Here is a 10,815-nt window from a genome sequence, read left to right on the forward strand (position 1 = left end):
GGAGCATACTGATGGGAGCTTGGTCACTTTGGGGATTCAGCCCCTCCAAAAGTGTAAGTATCTAGGGGTGTTGTGTGCAATAGAGTGCACTCTCAAAGATCTAAATTTTATACCCTAGTCCCTGAAATGTGCAGTGCAGGATTTCAGTCCCTTCCTCTGGATACAGCCAGGCACGAGACAATGTAACCGCAGGCTGCATACCCAGCTACTGATGGGAGCTTGGTCACTTTGGGGATTCAGCCCCTCCAAAAGTGTAAGTATCTAGGGGTGTTGTGTGCAATAGAGTGCACTCTCAAAGATCTAAATTTTATACCCTAGTCCCTGAAATGTGCAGTGCAGGATTTCAGTCCCTTCCTCTGGATACAGCCAGGCACGAGACAATGTAACCGCAGGCTGCATACCCAGCATGGAACAGACATTACAGCATATGACATCACTGGAATTAGTGACCGACCCACATCATTACTGGAGTGTCTTCTCTTTCCATTGCACACCATTGTCCCCAGAAGTCTTTGTTTCCCTTCCTCTGCCACAGCAGAGGTGCAGCAGTGCAGTGCCCTACCTCTCCCTCCTGGCTTGCAGAGGTGAGCTGGCAGCACTCTGCAGCCTGGCAGGCAGGAGCTGCCAGCTGGCTGTCTTCATTGCACCCTGATAAGGCTTCTCCAATAGACTCATTCCTCTCCGTTTGGGGAGGAGGACTGTGCACAGCATGGTGGAACAGATACCATGACACATTACTCTGACTTCTCTCAACCAGCTTTTAATGTGTGACAGCATTTTTACTCCTCAGATCTGCTTTCTGTCCTTGCTTTGCCTCAGTTCCTGCAAGCCATGTTATCAGCAGCTTTCAGATACTAAAACACATTAAAGGAAGGTACTGAAAGGTGATCCAGCAGTGACATTTTCCAGAAATCTCAGCTTTCAGGTAACAAAAGATTCCCAGAGTAAGAAGGCAGATGCAAATGCAAGTCTAATGTGACCAGCAGCCTTGTACCAGAACACAGGGAATCCACAAAGATGTCCCCAGTTGCTACATTCCCAGTACCAACCCTGAAGCTTGATGGCAGCATTTTAATGTCACACTCAACATTATCTCTCTGAGCAGCAGTAACTGCAATGGCTGAAATAAAGCGCAGAAGGGGAGCAAACCATCAAAGAGAGCTGAAAATTTCCCATCTCTTCCCAGTTATAACAAAAGGTTTGCAGGCAAGTGAAGTGGAACAAAGCTGAGTAAGAGAGAAGTTTTATTGACATGGTTAAAGCAGCAGCTATTCCCAGCTTTCAGAGGTGACTGACACAAGTTGGAGATCCACTAGAAGCCAGATAGTTCTGCAGGAATCCTAACCAAGAACAGGATCAGACCAATGGTCCATTTAAGCTCAGGAATCAGTTTCCAGCACAGGACGAGGACAGAGAGGTTTCTGACCAGGGCAAACGAGTGGCAATCTCTTTCCCCAACACTCTGGGATTTAATAGTTCACAGCTCGTGGGTGTGCTGAGCCAGTTGTGTTCACTAGTCCTTAAAAACATTTTTCCCCTTGTGCATACAGGTGGGTTTTTAACCTGTATAAGCTGCTAGCATCCATTGTACCCTGCAGAAAGGAGTTTCATGGCTACCTCTACACTTTTGGTGCACGTGATGGACCCTAGGGTTTTCAGGTTTTGTGTTTACTGGAAAAGAGCAAGCAGTTGTGCCCTGTGCATCTTCTCCATGCCACCAACAACTTTACACACTGTTGACTGTTGTATCACTTCTTTCCCCGCGGTCTCTTTTCCAAGCTTAAAGAGGCTCTAGCTGTTTCTCACCGAACCCATTCCACAACTTAGAATGTATTTGCCCTCTTTGAACCTTTCCCAGTTTTACAATCTTTATCCAGATGGGGGGCACTGGAAAGGCAGTATTGAAGCAGTAATTCCTTCCCTTGAGTGCTATTGCTCCCAGCATTTATTTAATTATTCCTAAAGACACCAAAAAACTTCCTTCGGGACCTCACCACACAAGCCTGGAGTGAAACAGCTGTATTCAGGGGCTCCTCCCTGCCCTAATTCACAGGGAAGCATGGGGAAAAAGTAATTTTCAACTATGGAGTTATTTGGTTAACGGCTAATTCAACACCAAATGATGAAGTCACACCCACACCCCCCAAAAAATGGAGTTAAAATAAATTAAACACATAGAAACATAAGTCCTAAAAAGCAGAAGATAACAAGGGCTGTTACAAAGCAGGACTCCTGAGACACCGACAGATTGAACCATTACAGGAACCACTCAAGTGCAACCTTCAAGAGCTTCAGTCAGAAACTTCACGACTGATAAGAACATAAAATTATTGTGGGCCTTGTCGAAAAGAGCAAATTTATGATTGTATGTTTGAGGGGAACTATGGGACAGTGTGAAGTTTATCATGCAATGTTTAAAGGAAGCTTATAGGAGCAAAACTTACTCTGGGTTTTTTAGAGGAAGGATCAAAGGAGGGGAAAGGGAGACATCGAGCTAAATCAGGTAGAAGTGAGCACAGGAAATGGAGAGGAGGAATAAATAGAAGGAGCCACAGAAAGTGGCTGCTGGTCAGCGTGCCTGACTGGCTGAGTCCTGCTCCCAATTACCACCATCTGTCCTGGCTTCGTATTAAACTAATCCCAGCCATTCCCTCTGCACACACACGTTTGTGATCCGTTAGCTAACTGCACACTGGAGTAGCTAGTAAGGAGGATAAGAGACCTGAGAACCAGGTATTGGACAGAACACAAGCCTGAGGACCAGCTACCAGCAATCTATAAAAGTGTGGGCAGATGATGCCCTAGCATGGTCTAGGTTTGCTAAGCCAGGGAATACGAACAGGATGAGGCCTTTTTTATTGTTCATGTTTTGCAAGTGCTCCGTTTCCCTAGGCACCTGGCACAGCAGTTTTCTTTGGCTTCTGCTAATTGGTCTGTGCCTGGTTGCATTGAGTGTGTGTGCTTGCATCTGAGGAGAGCTCTGGAACTCACACTCAGCCTCACCACTTGCTGACCCTGCTGCAGCCTCACACATCGCAGACCAGGACAAAAAAGGGTTCCTCAGGTTCTACAGCCCACTGCATTCAGCTGTCCTTAACACCAAACACTTTTGTAGCACAAGTTCTTCCAGGGGCCCAAAGCTTGTCTGGAAAACAAATCAAGGCAAAGCCTCAAGTGAGCTGAGCTAGCATGACAATTAGGGAACCAAGAGATATGCCTCAGGTCTGTTACACACCTACCTCCACACACATTACAGTGGAAGAGAGACTGCAGAGCACACTTGGTAGAAAACTTACTATTAATGAATTGCCTTTAGAAGATTTAGTCACTGGAGAGCAGAACTAAAGACGACAGTATCACCTCACACTGACAAGGAAAAGGGACTGGGCTGACATTCAAATAGAAACAGCCCAGACCACTGCTTGGTACATCTTGAGGAGAGGCAACCACATCTAGGTGAACAAACAGGCAAAAAGAAAGAACATGAGTGTACAGCTCCAGGAACAGCAGCAATCCCTGGTGCAGCATAAGAGGCTAAGAACCAGGAGGCTGCTGGGGACCAGCACGAGGGTGAAACAAGGACCATCACAACAGTGAACTGGTAGTACTGAGTGACAACAGGGAACTAGGAAACAGCACAGGACCAGTGGTCTAAGACCTCCAGCCTGACAAAACACTCAGCTGACAGGCAGCACACAATACAACCTTCATGCTGGCAGCTAGGATTTCAGCTCCCACTGCTGCTTCACAAACATCCATGTCACAGCAGTTAAAGAAAGACATGAGAAATGCCAGAGCATCAGTTGGGAGTGGAAGGGGTTGCTGTTGCAGAAGAGTAAGGGGACATGGCAGAATTCAGTATTCCATGTTCAAGGGAAAAGGACAAGACTTGAGCAAGAGTATAAAACTTTTAATGGGTCAGTGCATCAGCCCTTGATGCAGAAGGAGCAAAGGGGGCTAACAGCTGTCCCAGATGCTCAGAGCTGCAGAGATGACCTGCACACAACAGCAGTGGTGCTACATGCACAGTTGCAGCAGCCTTTGCTCTCCGAGGAAAGGGACCAATACCTGGAAAAGCAGTTCCTCTCACTGTCCATTCACTTTCACTTTATGCTTCTTCTTCTTCCTGTTAGGGACTTTAGGATGCATCATTTTGGGAGAAGGCTGGCCAGCCTTTGAGGGTCTCCTCTGTGCCTGCAATGAACGTTTCTTCTTCAAAGCAGGTTGTAGCAGCTTCTGCTCTTCGTCAACTTTTGATCCTGCAAATTTCTTCTTCAAATCAGGTTGTGGCAACTTCTGCTCTTTGTCAACTTTTGATCCTGCAAATTTCTTCTTCAAAGCAGGTTGTGGCAGCTTCTGTTCTTTGACAACTTTTGATCCCTCAAGTTTCTTCTTTTTTGGCTGAGGCTCCATGATGGCATCAGGGACAGCAGACGGAGCTGCTGCTTCTGCAGCAGGCTCTTCATCTGAAACAAGAGAAAGGCACTGTGAAAACAATCTGCATGGCTTCTGCAGGGGAAGCAGCCTGTGACAGGAGGCCTGGGTAGCTCAGCTGAGCTGCAACACTAGGTTACCTTTTTGTGTCTGGGGGATGGCATTAGAGAACTTCTTGAACTTGGCTATGAAGAACCCATCCATATTGTGTGTGTGGGGATAGAAACGTCGCGTAGACTTGAGGGAGGGGTGGAAGCGACGGTCCTTGAACCTGGAGGAGGAAGCAGCGTGAGAAGTGATACAATGTCGCTGCTGAAACCTGGCCACCAAGGAGCAGTCACCTGTGCAGCTTGTGACCTGGCACGCACCTGGTGAAGCCTTCCTTGCCAAAGTCCAGGCCTGTGGGAACCAAACGGACGTTGCGTTTCTTCAGGGCATAATCCACAACCCACTCGTTCTCCTCCACCTACCAAGGGCTAAGCATTAGGATCCAAGACTCACCAGTCCCTTGAGGAGGAGCTGACCAATGCAGAACATGTAAGGGACTCACCATAATAGAGCAAGTGCAGTAGACAATGTAGCCCCCTGTCTCTGAGGCAGCATTGACTGAATCTATAGCACTAAGAATCAGCTCCTTCTGCAGGTGAGCACATCGTAGGATATCTTTCTCATCCTGAAACAGAAAGATAGGTTAGGATGCCAGAGGCACAAAGAAGCACCCCAGGCCTTCACTGTGGATGGAGGGATAACAAGAGAGCAAAGCACTTATGATATAGAAGATTCTGGAATCTTCTGCAGAACCACTCTCAAAAAATAGCTCTAGTACAACACACAGAATAAGAAAGAGAAGGAAAAATCAGTGCCTCTATTGCAGGCAAAGAGAATATTGCCTCTATTCTTTGTTTGCAAAAACAAAGCTGCTCCAAAGTCCTTCCTCTCATGACTTGTACTTGAGCCTCCACTGGTCACTCACTCACCTTGTTGGTTTTGACAGCAGGGTCCTTGGAAATGACACCTGTTCCGCTACAAGGAGCATCAAGCAAGACTCGGTCAAACCCTCCAAGCACCTATGGGTAGATAAACATTTGGAATTATGCTTACAGGGGAGGACTCAAAACAAGACCAAGACTAGGAGGGAAACCAGAAGACTGGGAAGACAGGAAAGATCCCTCCCTCCTCCCTGTACACCTTCCTGCCTCAGTATCAAATAATGAACACATTCCCCAGCAGCTCTGCTCATCCTCCTGTGACACAACAGAACTCCTCCGGACCCAGAGAGTCAGGCAGAGGGCAGTCAAAAGGAAGATCCATCTGGAGGATCTGCAGCCTGCACCCCATCTTCTAGACTCATTACTACTACAGCTACAAAGAAAAAAGGAAGGGTAATTGTATTAGGCGACTCCCTTCTGAAGGGAACTGAGGGCCCTATATGCTGACCAGACCCATCCCACAGGGAAGTGCTGCCTACCCAGGGCTCAGGTAAGGGATATCAGTAGGAGACTCCCTAAGCTCATTGTGCCCTCTGATTACTGCCCCCTGCTAGTAGTCCAGGCTGGCAGTGATGACATTAACAAAGGAGGCATTAGGGTAATTAAAAAGGATTTCAAGAAACTGGACAGACTAATTAATGGGACAGGAGCACAGGTGGTGTTTGTCTCAGTTCCTGCAGTAGCAGGGATGGATGAGGAGAGGAGTAGGAAAACCCACCTTTTCAACAGGTGACTAAAGGATTGGTGCTATCGGCAGAATTTCAGCTTTTATGACCATGGGGCATATTCTGTGTTGCCAAGCCTGCAAGAGTCAGATGGGCTTCATCTCTCTAGCAGGGGCAAAATAACTTTAGCCCCTAAGTTGGCAGGGCTGATCAGGAGGGCTTTAAACCAGGTTTGAAGGGGGAAGGGCTGGAAACTAGGCTTTCTAGAGATGAGCCTCAGAGTGAGAAGCCAGAGTTAGGAGCTAAATCATCAGCCCAGCTGAAGTACGTGTACACTAACGCATGCAGTGTGGGTAACAAACATGAGGAGCTGGAGGAAAGCTATGGTGTAGTCGCAATCGCAGAAATGTGGTGGGATGACTCACATGACTGGGGGTCTGCTATGGATGGGACCTGGGAGTCTGGATAGACAGAAAGCTGAACATGAGCCAGCAGTGTGCTCAGCTGGCCAAGAAGGCCAATGGCATCCTGGCCTGGATCAGGAACAGCGTGGTCAGCAGGACCAGGGAGGTGATTCTCCCCCGGACTTGGCGCTGCTGAGGCCACACCTTGAATACTGTGTACAGTTCTGGGCCCCTCAATTCAGGAGGGATATTGAGGTACTGGAGCAGGTCCAGAGTAGAGCAACGAGGCTGGTGAAGGGACTCGAGCACAAGTGCTATGAGGAGAGGCTGAGGGAGCTGGGGGTGTTTAGCCTGGAGAAGAAGAGGCTCAGGGGAGACCTTATCACCCTCTACAACTACCTGAAGGAAGGTTGTAGTCAGGTGGGGGTTGGGCTCTTCTCTCAGGCAACTGGCAGTAGGAGAAGAGGGCACAGACTCAAGCTCTGCCTAGGGAGGTTTAGGTTGGATAATAGGAAGAGATTTTTTTACTGAGAGAGTGATCAGGCGTTGGAATGGGCTACCCAGGGAGGTGGTGGATTCATCAACCCTGGAGGTTTTCAAGATGAGACTGGGTGTGGCACTTAATGCCATAGTCTAGTAACGATGGTAGGGTTGGACTCGATGATCTTTGAGGTCTCTTCCAACTCGCTTGATTCTATGATTCTGTATTAAAGGGACACTGCAACAGCTCCAGGTAAGCATAGCAAAGACACCCCAAAGCAAGCAGGAACATACCTTGGGAAACTGGCGTCCATCGCAGTTACTCACGACAGTATTGGTGACTCCCAGACGATGCAAGTTCCCTACCACGCTGCAAAGCCGCTCAGCATTGCTGTCATTGGCCAAGATCATACCTGTGTTCTTCATAAGCTGAGCTGCCAAAGGGCAAAACACATCAGCAAGGGGCTGAAAACCTCCTGTGTTTTTGTCTGTAGGACAGCCACACTCTCCTTTCCTCACGTTCAGTCCCCTCTATTTCCCTTTTTCTGTGCAGACCAATGGAAACTCAGTTCACAGAGCATCCCACCCAAGGCTCCCACCCACAGCTCCAGGGTGGTACCTATGTAGCTGGTCTTGCCTCCAGGGGCACAGCACATATCCAGGATGCGCTCATTCTCCTGTGGAGCCAAAGCCATGACAGGGAGAAAACTGGAGGCTCCTTGCAGCATGTAGTGTCCAGCCAGATACTCAGGGGTGGCACCTGGGCAGGGAAGGCAGAACAAAAGATGACACGTGAAAGAAAGGGAACCAAGAGCAGGTCAGCTCAGTCCTATGACTGTAAAGGTGATCTCACCAATGGGCACAGAGGAATCATAAATAACAAGTCCTGTTTTTGACCACTTCCCCAAGGGATCAAGATTCACACCACGGTTGATTAGAGCCTGCAAGGCAAGAAGAAGGAACTGAGACATCGCTCTGTGTGACAGGCAATGCAGGAGACAACCACTGGCTCATGCTCACCTGTGCCAGGTCCCGTCGCCGTGTCTTCAGCGTGTTGGTGCGAATAGTCACAGGGCGCGGAACTTCATTGGCTTCCAGGAAGTTTATTAGCTGGATGAAAGAAGGAACAGAGACTATAGATAAAAATGAAGACCCAGGGAAGCAGCCAAATCCTCATCAGTCAGCAAAGCTACAGGCAGGGCAGGATCCCACCTCAGGGAGTGGGAAGATGTCCATAAGCTTCATGAGCAAGAAGTCGCTGTAGGAATAGTAGGCAGCCATGTCCCGGCGCAACAGACCAAGGTACTCCTGCCGCGTGCGACCTTCCTCCCGCTTCACCACAAAGTCCTGCAGCACGTCCATGTTCCCCTTGATGCGCTGGTGAATGACGTGCAAGTCAGGAGGCTCAGCAGGTAGAAGGATCGTTAAGGAACCATCAACAGCCAAGAATCCTGCATGCAGGCTCTTTACAAGGACAATCAGCTGTGCAGAACTCACACATCACAACAGCACCCACACCAGGAAGGCTTTGCAGGAATACACTCTCATCAGAGCTCAGCAGAGGGGGGATACAAAGGATAGAACTGGATGAAAAAGTTTACAAGGCAGAACTAAAGGGTGTTTAAAAGAATTGGGTTGGTTGCTTTAGATAAACAGAAAAAAATGGGGAAAATAACAACAAAAAAGTCTTTTAATGCTGAAAACATTATTCATAGCAGAAAGGAGACTAGAAGTTCCCCAAGGGTAACTAAGGGGTACAAAGAGGAGTAAGAAGAGACAGGATTAAATTTTACTGGGAGACAGGAAATTAAAATCACCAAAATCCAGGAACAAGCACTTTGAATACTGGAATTGCTGTCATCAGAGGCTCTAGGAACGGGTTACAGAAACACCTGCCAGGAAAATCAGGGTACAGAGGAAAACTACCTGATAAGAGATCCATATGTATTTAGGACTAGAAAGGAAATTAGGGCAGGCTCCAAGCTCCATACAGGGCATAATGTATTTCCTAACTGTGCTGTGCAGAAGCACTGCATTATACACTACCTATTAGGGCAGCTCATCTAAAAATACCTTGTCACGCACAAACACTCTTGCTAAGCAATATGCACGAAAAAGTCCAAATAAAGCTCTTTTGATTGTATCCAGGCCCCATGCTGCTGCATGCACATGGCTTATGGATGTCACAGATAAAAAGGATATCCTCTCTCTCAATCTCTTCATTAGTTGGCAGTTTAAATTGTTCATCTATATCCAGGTTGAGCTGCAGATCTGGGCTATCTTCCTCCTTCTGCCCCATTTTCTGCCTGCTTGCCTCCTCTGCTGCCTCTTCCTCTTCCTCCTCCTCCTCCTCTTCACTATCATCTTCACTGAGGCCCTCCCTAAGGACAAAGAACAGGACAGATGCTTTACACAAGAACAGCATCATGCAGACACTTTACAACTACCATTTCTTAGATGGCAGAAAGGACAGAAGAATGAACAACACAGGCTTCTAATCCAACCAGGAAAAGCTCTGTGACCTGGCAATATTCTAGTATCCTCACCTGTTAGACTTCTGCTTCAGGGCAGCTTTTTCAATAGGCAGCAACTAAACAGAGACAAAAGATTAATGAAATAACATCCACAGTTTCCCCTTTACTTCCCACGGTCTGTGAAATTTACTTGCTCTGCTTAAAAATGACAACAAACAAAAGCACTGAATGCTATGCTAGAATAAGCTGCTAAACTTGATACTGTTCTTATGAAAGGAAGAAGGGGAAAGTTCTCTACCACTTCACTACTCCCTGCCAGTAAAGCCATCTTTTTTGCCCAGGACTGATTGGTCCTTTCACCCAGAAAAGTCAAGTATTTTTCACATAATTAAGTGCAGTAAGTTCCTACCTCTTCTTCCTCTGATGATGAGGCACCATAATCATCCATCATCTCCTCGCTGCTCCCATCCTCCTCCTCCTCCTCCATCTCCCAGTTGCCCTCTTCCACCTCACCGTCGCTGGATAACTCCACATGGTTTCTTTTAGACTGGATCTGCTTGGCTTTGGCTGGAGCCAGCCATTTTGAATTGTCATCACTGAAGCCCAACTGGCTACGAGCAGTTTGTCCTGCTGCCTTTATGGCATGTTTCTCCTTCTGTGGGCACACCTGCTCTTTAACTATGGGCAGAAGAAGAGATCAAAAGTTAGGCATTTTTCCCAAAAGCAGTTGTTCTGTTTTTTTCCAGAAGGGAATGCTTGCTTTCCACTTCTCAGTCATAAAAAAGAACATACTCTTACCTCTCCCCCAGTGAAACTTTAAAGAGGTCTAACTAGAATTACCAAATTAAAACACCATTACAAAATTCTTATAGCATTTGCTCTGACATATTACAACTCTCTTCTTCCCAAATTTATCTGTCTATCTTTCCTTTCTCCCACTGTGACAGCTTCCTGGGCTCACAGCATATAACAGAGGAAGCTTACAAGCCTCAGCTACCCAACCTGCCTGCAGCAACCTTGCTGCAAATGGTGCGTAAGTCAGAAACGGATTTAACACGCAGAAGAGAAACCTTTAACTAGTTCTTCAGACAGCACTGTTATCTGGGGTGGCAGACACCAAAAATTAGGAAGAATTTATTACTATCTAATAGAGAACATCTAAAGGAGAACCACGAAGATGGTGAAGGGTCTAGAGGGGAAGCCATATGAGGAGCAGCTGAGGTCATTTGGTTTGTTCAGCCTGGGAGACCTCATTGCTGTATATAACTTAATTGTGAAGGGAAGTGGAGGAGCAGACACTGATCTCTTCTCTCTAGTGACCAGTGATAGGATGTGAGAGAATGGCATGAAGGTGCATCAGGGAGGTTTA

At 47.3% G+C, this 10,815-nt stretch overlaps 1 protein-coding gene across 1 annotated transcript; it reads right to left on the bottom strand.

Moving 5' to 3' along the window:
• Window positions 1–4,086: 4,086 nt before the first annotated feature.
• NOP2 (NOP2 nucleolar protein) lies at window positions 4,087–10,158 on the bottom strand. Its single transcript, XM_009081363.1, is given in 14 exon segments — window positions 4,087–4,269; window positions 4,372–4,466; window positions 4,575–4,705; window positions 4,803–4,900; window positions 4,985–5,107; window positions 5,412–5,501; window positions 7,267–7,406; window positions 7,592–7,732; window positions 7,826–7,913; window positions 7,993–8,082; window positions 8,185–8,384; window positions 9,175–9,353; window positions 9,519–9,562; window positions 9,856–10,158. Coding segments are annotated over 14 exon segments (1,905 nt in total).
• Window positions 10,159–10,815: the final 657 nt, after the last annotated feature.

The sequence above is a fragment of the Acanthisitta chloris genome, unplaced genomic scaffold, assembly GCF_000695815.1.
Source record: "Acanthisitta chloris isolate BGI_N310 unplaced genomic scaffold, ASM69581v1 scaffold36888, whole genome shotgun sequence".
Classification (NCBI taxonomy): domain Eukaryota; kingdom Metazoa; phylum Chordata; class Aves; order Passeriformes; family Acanthisittidae; genus Acanthisitta; species Acanthisitta chloris.